Source organism: Sardina pilchardus, chromosome 19, assembly GCF_963854185.1.
Source record: "Sardina pilchardus chromosome 19, fSarPil1.1, whole genome shotgun sequence".
In the NCBI taxonomy this organism is placed as follows: Eukaryota; Metazoa; Chordata; class Actinopteri; order Clupeiformes; family Clupeidae; genus Sardina; species Sardina pilchardus.
In genome coordinates, this window is record NC_085012.1 from 7,106,040 (window position 1) to 7,127,347 (window position 21,308).

Below are 21,308 nucleotides of genomic sequence, written 5' to 3' on the forward strand. Positions count from 1 at the left end.
TCTATTCCCACCTACTTTGACCTGCCATCAAATGCTTGACCTCTGTGGGGAGCACTTCAGGGCGTAAGGTATTAGCAGCAAATGTCAGGGGTAGAGGGGTGCAGATATGGCTGGGATTTGTAGTTCATGTGGAAATGTCAGGGTGCGTGTGAACAGATGGAGGGGTGCAGATATGGCTGGGATTTGTAGTTCACGTGGAAATGTCAGGGTGTGTGTGAACAGATGGAGGGTGTTGCAGATGAACACCTGCAACTGTCACTCTGTTTTATGAGCCCGGTGGACTTCTCCTCCTCTGACCGTCACCTCACATGCCCCTCACTCTACTCCCTGTCCTGCCCTGTCCTGCCCTGTCCTGCCCTCATCACCTTTTCCTCTCCCTTTTCATTTTCTGCTCACCAAGTTTGAATGTTTTGTGTAGGAGCCATTTTGTGTCGGAGCCATGTACCGGTAGTAGGCCAATATGACATAATGAAGTGGTGCCATGTAATGCATGACACACTAAATTCACCATGGGAAAATGAAGGCTGTTACACACCTGATTAACACTTACAATAGGATTGAGCTGACAAAAGCTCAAACACAGAGTAGAGTTTGAATCTTAAAGAAAGGAAGAGGTAACCGAGTGCTCTGGTTGTCTTATATCCAGGTAAGGGGTGCACTTGGAGTTGTTCCATTAAGGCAGCTTCCATTAAATATTCGTACCCAAGGCACTCACCTTTGAGTCAAGGAATGTATAATTTAAAAACTCTTTATTAATTCATGGGGTAGCCCGAAAACGCCAACCGGTTTGAGAGTTTGAGTCTTGTTGACTGAGGTAGAGATATGGGTTGCTGAAGTCATGACAGCTACCGTACTGATGATGCATGTGCCCCTCAGGCCCTGAGGATGCCACCAGTGCCTCTGCGGTGACGGGTTCCTCCGTGCCGCTGGCGCCCGTGTTGGAGACGGGGGAGGCCGGGCCCCCGGGCACCAAACTGGCCTCGCGTCCGCCCAACGGTGCCAACGGGAGCATGAACCCAGTCAAGGGCTACGCAGGAGCACCAGGTGGGCACACACTTCTGAATGTCTTCATTTGACTCAGACAAGTAGTGCATCACTGGGTTCGGTGCACAGCGCCTCATGCATCTTCTTTACCTGTATTTCTTTGAAGTATGTAAGTTAAGGCTGAGAAGCAAGAGGGCGTAAGTGACATTTTGGTAAAGTAAAATATTTATAAATATAAAGTTATGGAACAAAAACCAAGTAAAATATTTATAAATATAAAGTTATGGAACAAAAACCAAAGGTCTTTAATTGTGAACATACTGTATAGAAGCATTTAGATTTGTTTGGCTCTCCTGTAGAGTTGGTGAAATGTCACTTACGCCCTCTTGCCTCTCAGCCCTATGTTTGTGGTTGCCTGCTATAATGTATGTTTGCGTATTTCCTCCAGGTTACCCTCCTCTGTCTCCTGTGTCCCACACTCCTGATAGTCCCTCAGGTTAATATACATTTGGAAAATATATTTTCACTGAGCATATCTGGATATTACACATTTTTGCATAGAAATATTTTCCAGTGCATTCACATTTCCTTCTCTGTCAGGAGATGACGTGAAATTGAAGACAGCTCATGCGGTGCTGAACTTGGGTAAGTACAGTACTTTTTATGCTTTGTGGTCAGAGTCAGGTAGTGCTGTCTTGTAGTCATGTAGTAATGTTATAATCATGTAATACATTTTATAATGAGCAAGTGGTATGAAATAGCTTACTTTTATATAAAAGACACATATTTTGTGTGCGTGTGTGTGTACGTGTGTGTGTGTGTGTGTGTGTGTGTGTGTGCGTGTGTGTGTGTGTGTGTGTCTGTTTGCATATACCACCCCTGTGCAGCACCTCAGTTGCTGTTTGATCCCATCTCTTTCTCGGCTGGCCTGACGCTTCTGCCGTTTCCTGGGTCGATTGGCATCATTCGCTTCAACAAGATTCTCACCAACGATGGGGGCCATTATGACCCGCACACAGGTACAGAATACAGACACAGCACTCCACCCCTGCACCCACGTCTTACTCTGCTCATGCTGAGGAGAGCCACACATGCACCATACATGCACCAGGGCACAGCCCAGGTCTGTTGTGTGCATACAGTACATCATTCCATCTTGTTTCATTGTGTGTGTGTGTGTGTGTGTGTGTGTGTGTGTGTGTGTGTGTGTTGTAGGTATATTCACTGTACCTGTAGACGGGCGTTACCTCCTCAGCGCAGTGGTGACAGCGGAGCTGACGGAACGAGTAGAGGCGGTGCTTTCAGTGTCCAATCACAACGTTCAGAGGCTGAACACATCGTCTGGGGGCGTGGCCACAGACAGCTGTTTATGCGGTGGCTCCGCCTCCCTCAGTCTCATTCTGGATCTGAAGAGAGGTGACAGGGCGGGGCTGGTGATGATATCTGGCAAACTGGCCATCACAGCGTCCAGTGAGATCGTCTCCTCATTCAGTGGCGTGCTGCTCTATCCAACGCAAGTGAACAGATGATACTGTACAATGGAACACCATCATTGCCACCACCAGCACTACACCAGCAGCAATTTCTTATATTTGTGGAATGTTATCTCAACATTCCATATAATACCAAAATACCAAAGGGAAATTCATGTATTTTGTAAATCAATTCCGCTTGACAGAATGCTTTAAGGTCTAACGCAGCAATACACAATCAAGAGATAACTTAATGGACATGGCTTCAGGAAATACTAGACACTCCAAATCATCCTCTTTAAACAATGTTTTGTTTTGTGTTTTAATATATTGTTTACTCAGAGAGAGATATGTGTGTGTGTGTGTGTTCATGTATGTGACTTAAATGTGTTTTTCTAGAAAATCTGTGTAGACAAAATATTTTGTTGATCTGTTTCTGTCTGACCTAGGACTTTTCAGGTTTTCTTAAGATCAGATTTTATTTGATCAAACAAACAAAACCTAATAAAGTATGTGCCTTGAATGGCAACCATCCTTGCCTTGGACTGTGTAGGTTGGGCTTTGTGACGAGTGAAGGTATTCATCCAAACAAGTTAATTGGACCTTACGTAGTTTAACTTTATACATAGGCTACTGTAGCTTCCTGTTATCTTTCTCCGAAGGCACATGATGTTGTGTGACACTGTTGTTGTGAGCTGATTTATTCTTGGAAGTCCTACCTGAAGTAGGAGGACGACAATGTCCCTTTTTGTCTGACTGTTGTTTAGGACTGTGATCCCAGGGGTGAGCCAACAACAGTGAGACTAGCATGTGATACTTCTGAGAAAGACTGCCGTTAAAGGTAAGAACTGGAATTTGCTTGATTTAAAAAACTGTACTGGTGTGCAAAAGAAAATCCCAAATAAATATAATTATAAAAAAAAAAAAAAAAAGAACTGGAATTTGCATGTTATCCCAAGTGTAGGCCTAAAGTGAAGGCATTCTACAGATTAAAGGCCATCCAAACTACAGTCACTGGAGTGTGAGGATAAAATAGCGGCGGATTTCTGCCATTTACAGCCTACTTTTCCTTGCCCCATGTATCCTAAATCAGATGTGTCAGATTGACCAAAGAGAAGCAGTTCACAACAAATAGCAATGCGCATCTCTGTATTCAGTCTATACATAAGTTAACAATGCAAGGCTTTGGAAGGGTTTTTGAAGGTTGTATGTGATGATGCCATAGAGTAGGACTTGTTTTTGAATATAACTATATAGATATAAATTACACGATTTATGGTAAATTAAGTAGCCTATAATGGTTTATACATTCGTATGCTATACTTATCGTCTCATTTCGTAATGGACTCATAAAATTACCTTGGCAATATCAAGTACACATGCTATTACAGTAGCCTATCACATCAATAATGACGTCGCCCTCGCAATTAGTGGTAGGCTACTAGTATAGGCTATTTTCCACTAGGCCTAAGCCTACTTTCCACTAGGCCTACGCCTACTTTTAAAAAGTAAATAGAATAAACAATAATATCAATATGCCACAGAGAAAAGAAAGGTTGTATTGTTTGTCGTTAGTGTTATTATTATGATTTCCAACATGACACATTTGCAACAAAAATACAATAAATTGTATGATGATGATGTCGAATGCAACGCTGACACTGGAAAAGTTAGGAAAGCAAGCAGCATCCGTTGTCCTGGGTACACTCCTGAGAAATAAGACAAAAACAACAAAATAAGAAACGCAAAAACGCAAGTTAGACAAATAGAAAAACGGAATTTATGTCTACTGATCTAAGAGAGTTGGGCCTAATTTCTAAACGTCTGATAGTCTCTATACTGACGGGCCTAGATCCCTACCCGACAACAGCTGGGCGCGACTTTGCAAGGTCCTGTCTGGAGTCGCGTCCTCAACGACTTCAGAGGATTTCTAACCTTCCTTGCTTCTGAAGTTGATGTCTCCGATACCGGAGCTGCTGGGTTATTTTGGTTCACGGCAGACTTCATCTCCTCATGGACAGATGACAACGTGGCTGGGCTGGATTGCTCCAAGTCTGCAGACAGAGGAGACGGCTGCCGGGCTAATCGGTACGAAGACCGCTCAGGGGTTTTGTATGGATGGTCAGCAGAAGACAACATTTTGTCCTCGCGAATAATGTCTTCGCATCTGGGATGTACAGCGAATGGGAATGAGTCTGCGCTCCCAGGCGAAGACTGGTTCCAGCTACGCTCTGATCCATCGTTCAGATCAGCTGCCCACGAGATTCTGGGACCCTTCCCCAGGTCGATAGCAGTCACATCTTTTCTCAGTATGGACCCTTTTCTCAATGTATTTGGTCCCGATGTAAATTCAATTATAGATTCTTTGATTACATTATCAACGAACGCTTGCGCTGCAAGTAACAGTTCAGTTGGAGCACATGGCTGGACACCGTTTGTATGATCCATAGACGCCACAAAGGCTGTCACTGGCTATGAACTAGCAAGACGGCCCTCTAGTAACCTGTCCAAACCAGCTTCTGTCTCATGTGTAAAAACAAACTAAACGAAATAAACTTCGATTGTTCCAAAATCCCGAACGTGTCAAAGGCGTGTCATTAAAGCGTCACAAACGGCTAGAAAGAATCCTTTAAAATCAATTTGGGCATTATCTGTCAGGGGGCCAAAGCTGCGAATTTAGTCGGACACCTCTGTGTAGCCTACAAGCTAAAATATTTTTTTGTCCATTTTATCACAGTAGGCCTATTCTCAAAAATGGTAAAATCAGTCTTTATTTCTAAACCTCCTCCAGATATTTTAAACAAATGTCCAATTATGCATTTGATCTTAAAAATTAGGCTAATCATATAGAGTAGGCTAGTAGGCTATCACACCGATCATATCAGCAGTAAACAAGGCAGATTTAATTTCTGCCTTTACTAACCACCTATCTTTGGACCTTGGCTCTCACTGAGACATGAGTCACAACAAATTGACAACCACCCCAGAACTTTACCTCTGGGTCCTTTCTAACTAAAAAATAGGTTGTCAGCTTGTACCCAAACATGTCCAGAAGTCTCATCGGAGGCCCTTTTCAGAATTGGCCCCCTGACTATTAGGCCTAGGTGTTCATAAGCGCCCCTTTCTGCAGAATGTGTGATATTTAAATTAAACTGTTATAAATGGTGTAAAAGTAAGGAGAGGAGAGCAAATCTGGTGAAATGGGTTATTTTTTTTTACTGTAGAGATAATGAAAACGACATACAAGTCATACATTCAGACAAAACAGGCATGTTCTGTTGAAGAGAAAGGCATTCAGAAGAACTCAAGTAAAACAGGATCTACTGTAAGTAAACAACAGCAAGGTCTAGATCATGGTCTAGCCTGAACATAATATATATAAAAAACTGTAACCTAACCTTTGTTTATTTTCATATAGAAAAAATATAGGCCTACTGCAATGACAGTAGGCTATACATCTATAATAACACTAAAGGTAATATGTGGCAAGTCTTAATTCAGAGTCCTCCAGCTCTAGGGAAAATGTCTCCATCTTCATCATCATCAAGAAATATCAATATTTTCCATACATGAAATGACTACTGGAAATCAGAGTGATAGATTGTGCACTCTAAACTCAAGCTCTGCTGGTCTGCACAGCAGGTCAGAGGGAAGAGGGAGAGGCGCTCAACATTCAGTGCAGTGAACACGGCCACAGTGCAACTCTTCAACAGCGCAATGGAATGCCTTAAACCATGTCCATTTGGAAAGCCATATATAGGATCACACAACACGTACAGTTTGTCACGGGGCTGGTTCATTTCTCTGTGCATGTCTGTGCCCTGAGCAATGGCTTCCAACAGTAAGGCGCAAAGCAGCAGCTTCTACTCCTCTGCCAGTTTCTGACAGAAGGCTTCAGTATTATTCACCCAATACATCAGAAGTATTGACCTTATCGTGGAATTTGTTGTCCCCTAAGAAGGCATGCAAACAAATAAACAGCAATAGCAGTTACAGAATTTGCCTACAAAGTGTCGTTGTAGGTGTACTAACACAATCCAATGTGGTTTAAATTTCTTATATTTGTACAAGTTAATAAAATAATTATTTACAACTTTTAATTGTAAAATATTTAAATAAGCTTATTGAAAGTGCCCTTTTTTCTGCCATAGCTAGCAGGCCAGTTCAGGCCTAGCCTGGGCAGTCAGTCAGATTGGGTTTAATGCCATGTTTGGTTAGAGCAACTCTTCTAGACAGACTGCTGCGATTGGTTGTCTCCAGAAACAGAATGAGCTGTATTCTGGATTAGAGAAGGCGGAGGTCTGCTCTTTGCTTAACAGGGGGAACACGTGATCCACAAGTTCACTGAGTCTGCTGTACCTACAAGAGAACCAAATGCGTAGAGTTATAGATGGAGAAATAGACAGACAGCCCAAATTAGACAGCTATTTGAGGACCATGAGCATGCATCTGCATGAAGTGAACAGCCATACAGTAGCTTACTGGCTTGTGTCCAGTGACTTAACTACTTACAATGTTTTTTTAAAAACATTTTTTATAATTATATTTATTTGATTTTATACGAATTTCTACGTATAAAAACTACTTACGATGTTTTATTGCTTTTGCTCTGCTCTTGTATGAGTTCTCCTTTAGGATTTACGGTGAAGATGCGGCATAGAGGCACCATGACGTGTTTATAGGCGAACACATCCTAAGACAAACAAAAACCAGGAAGACGCATCAGTTGCACTGAAGAGGAATACTGCCTCTCAACTGTGATTAGTACCAAGCACTATAGATTTAGTGTCATGCTGTAAGACCACACATTTATTCCCATGTAAAAAGAAGACCACAAGAAACTAGGCAACTCGGCAACTACACTTTTATGTAGATGTCTGCTTATAAGAGCTCTGGTCATTAGAAAAAGCTTTTATCCAAAGCAACTTACAATGGCATCCTGCACTGGCTCGGAATCAAAACAGTAACAGCACTCTTTTTTTTAACTGTACTGACACCCTGTAGTGTGTGTGTGTGTGTGTGTGTGTGTGTGTGTGTGTGTGTGTGTGTGTGTGTGTGTGTGTGTGTGTGTGTGTGTGTGTGTGTGTGTGTGTGTGTGTGTGTGTGTGTGTGTGTGTGTGTGTGTGTGTGTGTGTGTGTGTGTGTGTGTGTGTGTTTGACTGAGTGAATCAGTCAGTGAGTGAGGGAAGAAGAGATTGGTGAGACTCACATTAGCTCTGTTTCCAAAAGCCGCATAAAAAGGCTGTGCGTTGGGAGGGAAAAGGTTTTTGATATCTGTGAGGCATTCGATCTTGAACTTCTCAGGCTTTTTCTCAATCACTTCCCTGCGTAAGAAAGCATATCAAATCATCAGAGTGGGATACTGGTATGCATGTACACTCTTAAAACGAATGTGTTGAAAACAACACAACTGGTTTGTGCTGCTTCCAACACGGTGCTTTTGTTACTTGTTACACAATATATGTTAAAAGTAGCACAACAACATGTGTTGTTTTTTTTAACACATCTCTGTGTCCAAATAGGGACAACACAGTTTGTGTTGTTTCCAACACATTCCTTTTAAGAGTATACACGTGTAGCATGCAGTATTTATGTGGCGTGACTGTGCGTCTTTAGAGAGACGGGAGCGCACATCCACAGATTTTCTTAAGCAGGTGCCAGACAAAAAACGTGTCAAAATGGAAGTGATGGTCTGCACACTGCAATAGCTCCAAAAAATAGTTTTTTTATTATTTAAAAGGCAACGTGACTGTGCGTCTTCACACAGACCTGTGAAATGCTGAGAAGAGGCTGCTGGGGGACAGCATGAGAGGCCCGCGCGGCAGGATGGTGCCTCGGTCGTTGACCCAGTGCAGGTACCCCCTGGTCATGCCCGCCATGCCAATGGCCCGCGCAGAACAGTACAGGAATTTATAGCCGTTCCTGCAAAACAGAAAACAAAAAACACATACATTACATTCTGCATGGGGATGTGGAAGCCATCAGTCTGGATTGTTCTGGAAGATTTATTTTGGTGATGTACACATACTGCATCACAGACACCTGAAATGGGCCATGAAATAGGTCATACAGACTTTTAACATGGCTAGGGTTTCGAAAGCTCAATGGTGTTTTTTGCCCCCAATGGCACCTTCCAGGCAGCACAGCCTAAAAGGCACTACCTTTACCCTATTCCTAACCCTAACCCCCTCAACCCTCATCCTACCCCTAAGTAGTGCCTTGAAGGCAGCGCTGCCTGGAAGGCACCATTGAGGGCAATTTGAGGGCAAATAATACCAAAGACCGTTTCGCTCAAAATGCCTATCCTTTTGGGTGCAGTGGACAGTTCTACAGTATATCCATGGGATCTCCATAGGACCTGGTGGTGGTGGGACTGGTGTCATGTAAAAGGTTGTGTGTGTGTGTGTGTGTGTGTGAGATGGTTGGCAGCCTTACTGGTGTATGGTGTGGTAGAGCTTTGCGATGCCCTGATGGGTCCAGTCTTTGCCCAGCTGAGGGAGAATCTGCCCAAACACATCTGACCTGCAGGACACAGGGGGGGGGATAGAGCACATAGAGCATGGCTGAGTGAGTTCTGAGATTTAGCTGTTGCACACTATCGTCAGTTAGTTTTACTTTCTCTAATAGCAGGGCTATAGATTTATTTACTTGTTGTTGTTTTTTTGCCCTATCAAAGACATAATGCATATAACACAAATGAAGGCAAGACAATAAGAGAAATGTGAAACAGTATGATTACCATCATGCAAAATGAAGTTACAAGGTGCACAAAACAAAGAAAAGAAATAATAAGTAAATAAATGATAAGACAAGAGGACAGGAAAAAAAACAATTATATAGGGGAATTGACAAGCACATTATTGTAATGTTATTTATTTACTTGGTGATGGTTCCATCGATGTCCGAGATGACGATCTTGTCGTCCCAGTTCCACAGGTAGATGGTGCCCTCACATCGGCACGTGCCCTGGTACTGCGTGGTGATGCTGAACATCACGTCGTTGGGACCCTCTCTTAACCTCAGGCTGGCCTGACACATGCAAAGAGCCCAAAGGTCAGGCTTATGAAATCAGGGGTGCCTCTCATGCAGCGTTTATACATCCTCCCTCGCTCCTCGGGCCTCGATCCTCACTGATCTACATAAAGAATGATGGGGGGGAAACAATGGGATAGTCTATCCAGTGTTAGTTATAGATCAGTGGGAACGCCCCTCGAGGATCGAGCATCGCGGATCGAGGAGGCATGTTGAGAGGCACCCCAGGGGTGACTCTCAAACACTCTCCTCGATCCTCGAGGGGCGTTCCCACTGATTTATAACTAACACTGGATAGACTATCCCATCGTTGCCGCCCCATCATTCTCTATCTAGATCAGTGAGGACGAGGATCGAGGAAGGAAGGGAGGGTGTATAAAACACCAAATGAGAGGCACCCCAGGAAGAAGAGGGACCAATCTCTACAGAGAACAACGCTGTCTTGTCTTACTATTTGGTCAGAGGACAGGCGAAGGGACTTCTTGTAAGAGTGTGTGTTGGCGTGGCCTTCGGAGGGCGTCCGGTCAGTAATGGTCGGTGGACTGAGTTCTGTCTCCTCTTCACTGGAAATGTCGGCAACCTTTTGTCTGTTGCACATAAAAAGTGTGTAAACCTACCTTTGAGGCAATACAATGGGAGAACCGTGGAAAATGTGTAGGGTTCCACATCTCTGATCTCAACAAAACTTTAAAGCTTTAAAAACTAAAGTAGGTCAATTTCTGATAGCCACTCAGCAAAAACCCAGCTTTATAAATTCACTGCAGGCTGAAAAAGTACAGGCGCTTCTGTATATTCAGTCTATGGAACTGTCAGCACAAGCCATAGTACGAGAAGAATCTGGATGGAAGTTGGAGATGGTCTTTAAAGGAGTTGCCTCGACATCACAAATGCACGTAATCCACAAAGCTTGTCACTTGAGTGCACTGTTTTATTCTTTCGGATAAAAAAAAAAAAAAGACTCACGGTGGGATGGGGCTGACTTTGGAGAGGACTGTGTCTCCTCCACTGGGCGTCTCTGATGTCTCAGACTTAGATTCTGACTGAAGAAGAAGAGAAGAACATGAATACAGAATGGCAGTCAGCATGTTGGTGTGGGGTGATTCTGAATACTTTTCAACACCGTTCAGCTGTATTCAAGTCTGACCTGCTTGAAACTCTTCCTCCAGAACCACCAGCGGCCAGACTTCTTAGGCATCCTCTCCTTCACCCACGCGTCCTCTGTAGCCTAACGCAAACAAACACATGTACTTACAAACAGACTTCATTTCTGATTTTAAAAAATAGAGAGATTTTATACAGTGTTATTTGTGAGACTTCATTTCTTTTTTTTTTTAATTATTATTATTAAAGAGAGATTTCCTACAGTGTTACTTGTGAGACTTAATTTCTTATTTAAAAAAATCTTCCTAAAAATAGAGAGATTTTATACAGTGTTATTTGTGTGAATTAATTTCTTATTTATAAAAATCTTATTAAAAATAGAGAGATTTCATACAGTGTATTTGTGTACTATAAGCTGCACATCAATCTAACAGTGGCAGTCCAGGGCACACTTACTGTACCTTGGGTAAGCTCTTCTGAAATGCCTGCAAGCTGAGTACCATGGGAGCTGCTAGGGTCCAGTTGTAATATCTGAGTTTGACAGAAAAACAGATAGACGCAAAAGATGATGCAGAAGTGTCGGAAGTGTGGTTTGAATCTTAATATTGGCAAAATAGAGTGCCGCACAAAAGGGATGGGCATTTGTCCTAATACAGTTGCATCTTATTGTCATTGTTTATTGTTTTGGGTGAATGCGGAGGTCAGTACCACATGCACTGTCGACATGCACCTCACCTGTTGCCTATTCGCACCACTAGGTTGGGGTTGTCGATGAGGGCTGGGTTTTCAGAAAACTCCTGATAGGTGATGATGTGCTCCATGAACTTCTCTATTAATGAAAGAGTGATTAGTCAAGATGACTTTTCATTCGGCAATAATACACATCAGAGGTGCCTTCAAATTTGGCAAACAGTGGCGAACGTTCGTGGTGAACATTGTTTCCTTTCAACAGTTCAATTTGAACGATTTGGTGTTAACATTCCATTCTAACAGTAATTGCATTGTTGCGTTCGTCAAACTCACGTCCAGTTCCACTGTATGTTCGCAGAGCACTACCTCCTCAGACTGTTTGTGATTGTTAGCAAACGTTTGCCAAAAACTCAAGGATAACGGAATACTGTTTGCGAGAGTTTGCATACGTTCGCCTACAGTATGTTCGTGAACTTGAACGCACATCAGACCTACAGTATACACCGAGTATGTTCAAATGTGTATTTTCTACATGGTCCTGATTGGGGCGACTTCTGTGAGGTATCTCTACCTTTGTTAATCTGGGCATCATCGCCGAGGCCTCCGCACAGAGACAGGGAGATGTGGGGCAGGTCACAGGCCGAGTCCGAGAGGCAGTCTGTCCCGCTGTCGGCCGCCGCGCTGCCCACTGACTGCGGGGACTGGGAGCTCGAGCGCCGGCCCACCTCCACCCAGTGCTGAGCAGCCGAGTCCCACTCACTGGCCAATAGAAACACAGTGCAGACTCAGAAAAATAACTGTCAAAGAAAACACTTTTTTGATTTTTGATTTTTGAAATCAATCGCAGACTCAGAAAAGAAAACTGTCAAAGAAAACTCTTTTTTTGATTTTTGAAATCAAACTCCGATCGTGTGTAGGCTTACGTTTTGGGAAAGTAGCGAGCCATCACGTCTGGCTCCAGAGCAGTGATGTCGTCCAGGTAAATGTCATCTGGACCTTGATGCTGACTCCTTTTCCTCACAACTGTGTCATGAAAGAATATCAAAATATTTAAAGAGCAGGCGCACACATGCAGATGCTAGCAGGTGGCGGATTCCAAAAGATTAAAGCATGAGACAAACAACGCTGGGACCGGACACTGGGCTCCACGCTTGAACTGTTTTTAATGGAATAACGTTTCGGGCGAACGCCCTTCTTCAGACTGAACATGTGTTTGTGTGTAAATACAGCTTTAAACGTGTCTAATTTGTACGTGAATGAGCCAATTTCACAGTGTCCAGGTGTCTGGCCTAGTTGATGTTAATGATGCCTTAATTGGCAGGGTAAAACATCTTCCTGTTTCTGTCTTTCCTGTAGACTGAGCTGTTCCAGAGGAAGTTAGTTTACACAGTGGATCTTGTGAAATAGGATAATTAGAGACGCTGTACTTTACCTTTCCTCTTGCTGATGACGTCTGCTTTATCACTGGGAAGACCCTCTGTCATGTCCCCCAGCAAACGGGCCGCAGCGGGGGGCACTGTTGACCCGTAACCATGGATACCCATGGGGTCGGACGGCCGCCTTGAGCTGCGCGCCTTTGGGCCGGGGGCCTCTGGTCTTGCACAAGTCACATCTGGCTTCAGCGCAGGCGCGTCTGGTTTCAGGCTACGTGGTTCGGGTTTGACAATAGGACAGACAGGATCGGCTGTGGAGGTTGCCATGGCACTGGAGCTGAGAATGACCCGGAAGTGTGTAGTCTCTGAGGGGGTGATGGTGACCGTCTTCAGGGACTCAGACCTCTCTCTGCGGCTCACCTGTGATTCGGTTTCAGGGAGAATGATATGAACAAAGATGAAAACATTAGCATTTTACAAGTGTTACTTTTGGGGCCTAAACATTATTAAAAACAAACAAAATCTGAAACAATGTGGTAACCATTTTCCTTGATTCTGTCGGATTTGACAATGAATGACCCATTAACAATGCTAAACTCATGCTGCCCTCTGACTGAAGGAGAGGCATTTTTTATTCTAATCTGCAAGAGTCTAATATGCAGTAGGGTATTTTATTTTGTTAAATTGTTTTGGAATAAATAACTACCAGTATGTGTTTCTGCTGTATGGTTTTCTTTTAGCTTCCATGTTGAACTTACCCTGGTGGACTCTGGAAACTCGCCCCAGGTCCACTGCATGTGAGCGTCTGCTCCATGCATGCTCTGTGGAGATCTGACCATCAGCTCAGAGTCACTCTTCGGCTCCGACTGACTCCTGCTCCAGGGGAGGACAGGAAAGACTTCAATCACACAGACCAGGAGAAGCACTACTAGTCTTGCTTTTAATATTATCTGTTAACATATTATTATATATTGTTCTATATATTTGTTCACTGTTAAATTAATTATTGTATTGTTTTTATTTGTATGTTGCTTTGGACAAAGGCCTCTACCAAATAGCCATAACCATAATATCACCTGTGGCCTTGGGATGTACAAGAACCTGCATTTATTTTGAAACTCAGTTGTTACATAGGTCCACAAGTGTATGTACATTATCATAATGTGGATGCAATGTGTCAGTTACATTGTAGTGTATGTTGTGTGTGGTGTCTTAAGCTGCTGGGACCTTGAATTTCCCCTTGGGGATCAATAAAGTATCTATCTATCTATCTATCTATCTATCAATCTATCAGTATATCAGCAAAAAATAATTCAATGACCCTCTGTTGGTGAGGTGAGGCTGTGGACACTGCAGGCTACTAATTAAGAACTTCTACTGGCTCTCAAGGCCGACAGCGACGGCGACAGTGAGAGGTCAGGTTTTAAAAGCACGGAGGTCGGAGGTCACCCACCTGTTAGAGGGCATCCAGTCACCGTCTGATGACGGATAGCTGTCCTGAGAGACCAATGAGGGGTGCCTGTGCTCTATGGCCGAGTCCTTCACCGCACACAGTGATAGGGGTCTAGGAATAGGACACACAACAAGATACATTGACACATGGTAGACAGGCTCAGACAATTCTGATTGTAACACAAAGTGGGTACACAAGGGCATAGGGCCAATTTGTTACCTGAACGTTTTAGCAGATATAGAAGCGTAAGCCTGTTTGTGTTGTGTATATGCTTGAATCTTCAGTATTAAAGAGTTAGTTACATCTATTATGTGCACACAGGCATGTTCCTAGACTAATTGATACATGAATATTCTGTGTGTGTGTGTGTGTGTGCGTGTGCATTTACCGGCCAGTGTATATGTGGTTGTCATCCTCAGAGCTCTTGTCTTTGTCCATCTCAGCATCGCTGTTGGTGCTTACAGTAATCTCTTCCTTGCGCAGGTCTGCTTTATGCTTCTTCCTCCTCTTCCTCCTCTTCTTCACCCCCGAGCTGCCTATCAGCTCGTCTGTTGGTCCTCCTTCCACACAGGACCCCATCACACGTGCGTCATGGCCCCAGAACCCCGGGTCCTCTGTTGGGATGGGGGAGGTGACCAGATGGGCAGGAATGGTCTCCTATACAAGACACAAATTAGAGCGTCAGCAACAGTTTATTACCCCCCTATTCCTATCTGCTATGACTATAAGTGTGTGATCAGACAGGGGGACGGTTTGCAGGTTGTAAAGCGAGGGGCATCGTGCTGTGTTTTTCTGTTGAAGACTACTGTTGAAAGAAGAACAGTTCACTGTGTAACAGTAACAGCACAGTTCACTCTTGGTAAGTGTAACACTTCAGTGTGGTTTGACTCAACTGTCATAATCTGAATCATAATTTTGCCAGTAATAACAACCAATTTAAGATTGTACACGTTGACTGAACAAAGGCTAAAACGTACAGTAAGCAGCAGAGGCAGCAGATGCATAAAATGTTGTGTGCATGTTTCCAATCAAAGAGAAGATTATCTTTATGTGTGTGATGCCACCTGATTTCAAAATACTGTAGTTTGACAACTGCATAACAGTGACTATGATTCTATGAATTCTAGAACATGACATGTTTTCAACTGTCTATAATGTCAAAGATTACAAAATGATATTATGTCAAATCTGTATATGTTAGTAAAGTAACACTGTGATGTATTCATAGTATATTACATGATTAATGAAGGATTCATACATCCCTTGTGCTGCCGTAGTAAATATAGTAGTGGTTTAAAGGGATAACAGAAGTTCAGTAACTGCATCTATGGTCGGGCACTCACATTGTGCTGTTCTGCCTCCTGCACAAAGAAGGCCTCGCCACTCTCACCAAGTTTCATATGCAGGTCCACTGGCTCTCCATTGACCTCTATGTCCACCTGTAATATTCACAGACAGGCAGCAGACACGTGTGGGACTTACTACAGTGGAGTACTAGCACATATAGTATACAGTACAGTAAACGACACGTACTGTACAGGACACATCAAACATCATTTAGTGCGGACCAGCTCTTCAGGTGGTCAAGATGCTGGAAATGTTTCTTGAGAAATATTTATTCACTCTCTACGCCGTAAGTACAGCCCATAAAAAGTCCTTTGCCCATAAAAGCTCCTTTCAGTGTTGTTAACTGTCTCTGGCTCTTACATCCCCCCCATTTCATTGTTGCTAAGTGATGCAATCAGTCGAGTCCAGCTGTGCTTGAGAGAACACGGGGATATAAAACAGTGCAGTTACATAAAATGGTCGTATAATTGGGAGAGAGTGTTCATAAAAGAGGTCATAAGTATTTGTTTTAAGAAAACTGAGATAATAACCTAATCATGACACAATGAGAAAAGCCAAGAGAGTCACAAATTTAAAACCCTTCTCGTGTTTCACCACCAGTTCACATACCACTTTCTCTCGCGATCGGAGGACCCCCAGCTTGCCGAAGCGGACGTGGAAGGGGGAGCACTGAAAGGACCCATCGGGCTGACGGACCACCACCACATCTATGCAGCCGGACAGCGTGGCTTGGTTGATGCCCTTGTACAGCTCTTTGACAGTGACCAGTACCTGTCCAGCCAACTGACCCACGTAGTTCATGGTGTCTGCCTGCCAAGCAATATGCAAGGAAACAAACAGACTGAGCAACTGACTCTCATAGTACATGGTGTCTGCCTGCCAAGCAATATGCAAGGAAACAAACACACTGAGCAACTGACTCTCATAGTACATGGTGTCTGCCTGCCAAGCAATATGCAAGGGAACAAACACACTGAGCAACTGACTCTCATAGTACATGGTGTCTGCCTGCCAAGCAACATGCAAGGAAACAAACACACCAACACACTGGGCATTTCCACACATGGGCACAAGATGAGAATTAATAGTTCAGTGCATTAAATAGATAGATACTTTATTGATCCCCAAGGAGGAATTCAAGAAAAATTGAGCTGCCTGCCCAACCAGCGGTGCTCGGGGAGCAGTGAGGGGTTAGGTGCCTTGCTCAAGGGCACTTAAGCCGTGGACTGGTCGGGGATTGAACCGGCAACCCTCCGGTTACAAGCTCGAAGCCCTAACCAGTAGGCCACAGCGGCTAAATTATTCACCTATCCTCACAGTTTAAAAAATAATTTCATTTTGCCCATGCATGGACCTCCATGATTCCTCCAAAAACATCAACATTCTTCTCAAAAATAACAAAATGAAAGGGAATCCTTTAAGAAATTTAGACTCAGCAGTTTTGATCAAAACACACACAAAGAAAATCTAAATCCTAGATCCTAAGCCCTAAGAACATTACATCAAACACACGTGGAGGTCTTTCTAAAAGGGAAAGCTTATCACACTACTTGCACCACAAAGGTCCACAAATTGAACTGTTAGACGTTGATGTGCAACACATCTCACAGAATACCCAGCCCCTCACCAGCGCGTCATATTTTTCACCATCAGCCAGAGAATCGCAAGTATATCGCAGAATAGCATCAAGGATAATTAAAGAGTAAATACATTGCCTCTGTCTGTCTATAGTACTGTATATACAAGATGGTTTCTAAACAGAGATGTTAAGCATACAGAAACATAGTAAAGGTTCAATAAGACCACTGACTCAGACTGAGTAAGCGAACACGACTAATGTCAACAGCTTATCATTGTGCTACAGGCATAAGCATGTGGCTGTTTGTACGTGTGTAAGTATGTTTGTACATGCGTAAGTATGTCTGTACATCACATGTACACAACTGTCAGAGATTTACCTCAAATAAGCAGTGGGGAACTTCTCATGCTGTTCCAGCAAGTAACAGTGTTGTTGACAATACACCGTCCATGGACTTACTCACAGACAGTGAGCGACACAACACTCAGTAAACAGGATTATCACACATGGGATTACACAGTGCGGAAGCTGCTAGATTCACACCTCCACTGCTCCTGCAGACCCGTCCAGTGAGTATATTCATCTGTGTTCACACACTGGATTGAAATTCAGTACACAGGGGCAGATCAGGGGTTGACACACAGTGGGCGCCTCTCAACTTCTCTCCTCAATCCTCGATGCTCTATCCTCCAGGCTTATTCCCACTGATCTATAACTAACACTGGATAGACTATCCCATTGATGCCGCCCCATCATTCTTTATGTAGATCAGTGAGGACGAGGACTGAGGAAGGAAGGGAGGGAGGATGTATAAAAGACGAATGAGAGGCACCTACTGTAACTACCTCTGAGTGTTCCTGGTCTATGGTTAATATCCTCATTATGGAGTGTCATGATGTTATGTTGATGTGTAAGGCTGGTATAATAAAAATGCTTTCTTAAAGTAGACTTATTTGTATGTGCATGTACTCACACACACACACACACACACACGCACACACACAAGATAGCGAATAGATGTCCACCAAGCATATTCTATCAGCATGTGGTTTAGCCGTCCACACACTAAACATGAAGTTCCAACATGAGATTAGCCAGACAGTAGCAATAAGTAAAAGAACAGCATGTCTGGTCTGTAAAATCAGCTGTGTTCCACCACAAACAAAAGCGCTAAGCTCCTTACTGCAAAACCAGAGCAATTGCTCAACATTTTCTGCTACTTCTCCACTCCAAGAACTTTGTTCTTCTCTAAAAGGACTCACTTGTTTATCTACGATCACATCCTGAAGTTCTGCGGGCTGCTTTACTGCAAATCAAATGTGAAAGTAGACGGAGGACTTTCCGACAACTCTCACCACACACACACACACACTCAGATGTGCAACGTAAACAAAACCATAACACATGCACACCCTGACAAAAATGTAACATGCTCACCAGAGTCCATGTTGGCTTTGAAGTGCAGTGATCCTGGATGCATCCATCTCCATCCATGTCAATCCCCCCACCACCCCCTGGCCCTGAACCCTACAAATGTCCCTGTCTGAGTCCTCCGCCTGACTTTCACTCTTCACTCTTCACTCTGGGTCTTCCTCATCACCCCCTCTCAGTTTGTCTGTCCGTCTGTCCTCCTGTCTTCTGTCCCTTGTGTGTGTGTGTGTCCAGGGTGATACCCCCCGCCGTGCTCCTTGCCCCTCTCTCTCTTCCTCCATTGCCCTCCTCCCCTCCACGCCGCTTGCCCCACTCTGGCCGTGCCATGCTCCACCGCTCTCCTGGCCTAAGCCCCCCCCCCCACCCCAGTGGAAAAAGCCTCAAGAAGGGGCTTAAGCCCCTTACATAACCAACCCAGCAACCTTCACACTTTGATGGCTAAACATGCTTCCATTGTGTTTTTTTTTTCCCCCTTACAGGCTAATGTCTCTTGAGTCCACCTAGATTCACTTGAATCTGCCATGGATGTATCTGTAATTTTAGGCTACACTGTTTCTCTTGAATGTGACTAGGTTCTGCGGATATGAAAAGCGCTGGGTCAGGTAAACAGACCATTACGTGAGACTTTTGGGACTAATTTAATTTTCCTTCAATGAAAATACGATAAGAGAGATGTGGCAAGTGACAACCAAGATTGTTTAAATTATAATTTATGTGAACTGCTGTGGACTATAATAGGTTTTCACATTAAGCTGCAGAGAGCAAATACAGCTGTAGAGGTGGGAAACATAGCCTATGTACAGTATTTGATATATTCTCCTGTCTGCTCTATAGTCTAAACTAAACACAAAAAAAGGTCTGAGTGCTCACTTTAAATCACTTAACTGATTCTGTGATGTTGTGTTGACCTGGACTATAGATTATAGGCCTATGTTTGAGTGCTACCAGCTTCTCTGCCAATCATGGCCATTACGGACCATTACAGGCACTATATAGTATTATTCACTGTCTTTGTAAGGGAGGACCGACTGGCGGAGGACCAGGCAAGGGGCGAACAGGGAAGTGCTGCCCCAGACCAAGTGCATCTGGGCCGGTGGAGCTATTTTCAGGAGTCACCTCTTCCTTTGTTATTAACTGACTTCATTTCAAGCTTGTTCTTATGGTTACCAGCTTCTATGTGGTCATTTGCCTATGGAGTCAATTACAATCTCCTTCCTTCCTACACACAGAGAGAGAGAGAGAGAGAGAGAGAGAGAGAGAGAGAGAGAGAGAGAGAGCACTCCTACTGCAAACATAAAGATGCCTTATAGATGTTAGTGCACTGAGTAACCAACCAGTGCAGGTGTTCTGACTGACAGTCCGGTTTTGTGTGCCATAGCAGCTCCTATTATGTGTGAAGTGGAAAAAAACCCAGATGGGTGATGTTGTGCCGTCAGACACCACATAAGCCATATCCTGTTTGGACCACATCGTTGTCGTGACACTTTCCGTTTCATGGAGGCCACAGATTCTTTCACTCACCTTCTCTATGCAAACTCTTGATATCAATCTACCATATTCATGTCTGAACAAACATCCATCCTATAGCCTATATCAGTAGGGCCTATAGCCTAAATTAAATTAAAATTTCAGTGGAACTTCTTTCTCTGACACAAAACTAATTTCAGGCACCTTCCAGATAATGGGTTCTGTAACCTAACAAATATAAAAACTGAAAAATAACACGAACGACAGCCTAGTTCACAGTGAACAATAAAGTCAAGAGGTAGACAGGTTCTGGCTCCTAGTGCCTTCATCCTTTCCCGCTTCCCAATATTATGGAACCTTTAAGCCTCGAATGGGATTACCAGCAAGTTTGCAGGTAGTCTCGCGGGTCACCGACCGTATGTCATGATCGCGCGTTCGGTCACCGACCAGTGGAATCCTCCGGTAGAATCCCATGACCAGATTCATGCATAGCAAAGCCCGAGTCACGCGTCATGGTGATTACACACCGGCGCGCACGAGCGCAGAGGCGGCATTCGTATGAGCAATAGCCGGTAGGGCTATAAACTGAAGATAACGTTACGTAATTTTATGTATTTATTTAAATGCATACAGCATAGTAGACAGTTCTTCTGACAGCTCCTTAGTGTCATAAACCGACACATTAAACTCGATATAGCATCCTTTGCGTGAGCACACCAGAATCACATCATAGGCTAAGTCCATATGAAAGTTAACGTTAAGTTAAAACTTCCCATTGATAGGAGATAACTTCACACCAGCCTAAAGTATGTAGGCTACCTATTAGTCCCATCCGTAGCCTAGTCTACACCAGGCGGTCTGCCATAGCCAGTGAACAACAACATCAGTAAAGAATTGGAAAGAAACAAATAACCTGTCGCCAACAATATGACGCGTTCTTACCTCTATAAACCAGAGCAGACAGTTCTTTCATCGAAATTGCTCTTTATCAGAAAGCTCCCCTTTCATATTTACGACAGCAGTCCCTTCTTCTTCCACGGCTATAGCGAGGAGCGTAAACACCTCTCCTTTCTCCGCTGAGGATAAACAAGCTCATCGACACCTGCCGGTAACTCGCTCACGGATGACCCTCTACCTCCCTGTCCTCGCTCTAAGAGCGACATGTGACTTCCCTGAAAAGACGTTCACGTGACTTGGAGCGCTCTGTTATCTAGCGCTTTAAATAAAAAGCAAGACTAAACTGAAAAGGTGGAGCTGCACAAGTTCACATGCCGATAAGATTGTTATTCATAATTTTGATGCAGAGCTATAGCTTTACAAAAATAGCTTTACACGCAATTATCTTTATGAAAACAAAGTAGGCCTACGGAACTCGATTT

The 21,308-nt window shown here is 43.7% G+C and overlaps 3 protein-coding genes across 4 annotated transcripts in view; 1 reads left to right on the forward strand and 2 right to left on the reverse strand.

Moving 5' to 3' along the window:
• The window catches only part of emilin2b (elastin microfibril interfacer 2b), an 11,376-nt gene extending 8,382 nt beyond the window's left edge, over positions 1-2,994 (forward strand). Inside the window, exons 5-9 of the mRNA XM_062521103.1 lie at positions 877-1,044; positions 1,433-1,480; positions 1,585-1,629; positions 1,872-2,003; positions 2,200-2,994. Coding sequence (XP_062377087.1) covers positions 877-1,044; positions 1,433-1,480; positions 1,585-1,629; positions 1,872-2,003; positions 2,200-2,513 — 707 coding nt within the window. The 3' untranslated portion in view covers positions 2,514-2,994. The remainder of the gene's footprint in view (positions 1-876; positions 1,045-1,432; positions 1,481-1,584; positions 1,630-1,871; positions 2,004-2,199) is intronic.
• Positions 2,995-4,025: 1,031 nt separating this feature from the next.
• On the reverse strand, positions 4,026-4,979 carry LOC134066425 (uncharacterized). Its single transcript, XM_062521769.1, has 2 exons — positions 4,317-4,979; positions 4,026-4,165 (listed from the first exon to the last, which is right to left on the reverse strand). The coding sequence occupies exons 1-2, from the start codon at positions 4,902-4,904 to the stop codon at positions 4,127-4,129; spliced, it is 627 nt and encodes a 208-aa protein (XP_062377753.1). The 5' UTR covers positions 4,905-4,979; the 3' UTR covers positions 4,026-4,126.
• Positions 4,980-5,647: 668 nt separating this feature from the next.
• On the reverse strand, positions 5,648-21,063 carry LOC134066222 (phosphatidate phosphatase LPIN2-like). 2 transcript variants are annotated; one of them, XM_062521473.1, is made up of 20 exons: positions 20,872-21,063; positions 16,062-16,262; positions 15,449-15,544; positions 14,494-14,762; positions 14,106-14,216; positions 13,411-13,525; positions 12,712-13,072; positions 12,203-12,302; positions 11,851-12,038; positions 11,325-11,418; positions 11,051-11,120; positions 10,633-10,713; positions 10,452-10,528; positions 9,940-10,075; positions 9,337-9,485; positions 8,892-8,978; positions 8,226-8,378; positions 7,666-7,780; positions 7,046-7,149; positions 5,648-6,815 (listed from the first exon to the last, which is right to left on the reverse strand). In XM_062521473.1, exons 2-20 carry the CDS (start codon positions 16,251-16,253, stop codon positions 6,671-6,673), a joined length of 2,643 nt encoding a protein of 880 aa, XP_062377457.1. In that variant the 5' UTR covers positions 16,254-16,262; positions 20,872-21,063; the 3' UTR covers positions 5,648-6,670. The 2 variants fall into 2 exon arrangements, with proteins under 2 accessions (XP_062377457.1, XP_062377455.1); XM_062521471.1 differs by lacking the exon at positions 20,872-21,063 and adding an exon at positions 18,469-18,573.
• Positions 21,064-21,308: the final 245 nt, after the last annotated feature.

Coding starts and splice junctions, on each gene's coding strand:
- LOC134066425 (XM_062521769.1), bottom strand. CDS start 4,904: ATGGATCATACAAACGGTGTCCAGCCATGTGCTCCAACTGAACTGTTA. Junction 4,166..4,316: donor TCGCGCCCAGCTGTTGTCGG/GTAGGGATCTAG, acceptor CTTATTTCTCAG/GAGTGTACCCAGGACAACGG.
- LOC134066222 (XM_062521471.1), bottom strand. CDS start 18,525: ATGGATGGAGATGGATGCATCCAGGATCACTGCACTTCAAAGCCAACA. Junction 12,039..12,202: donor GCTCGCTACTTTCCCAAAAC/GTAAGCCTACAC, acceptor TCTATTGGCCAG/TGAGTGGGACTCGGCTGCTC. Junction 8,379..8,891: donor CTCTACCACACCATACACCA/GTAAGGCTGCCA, acceptor TCTGTTTTGCAG/GAACGGCTATAAATTCCTGT.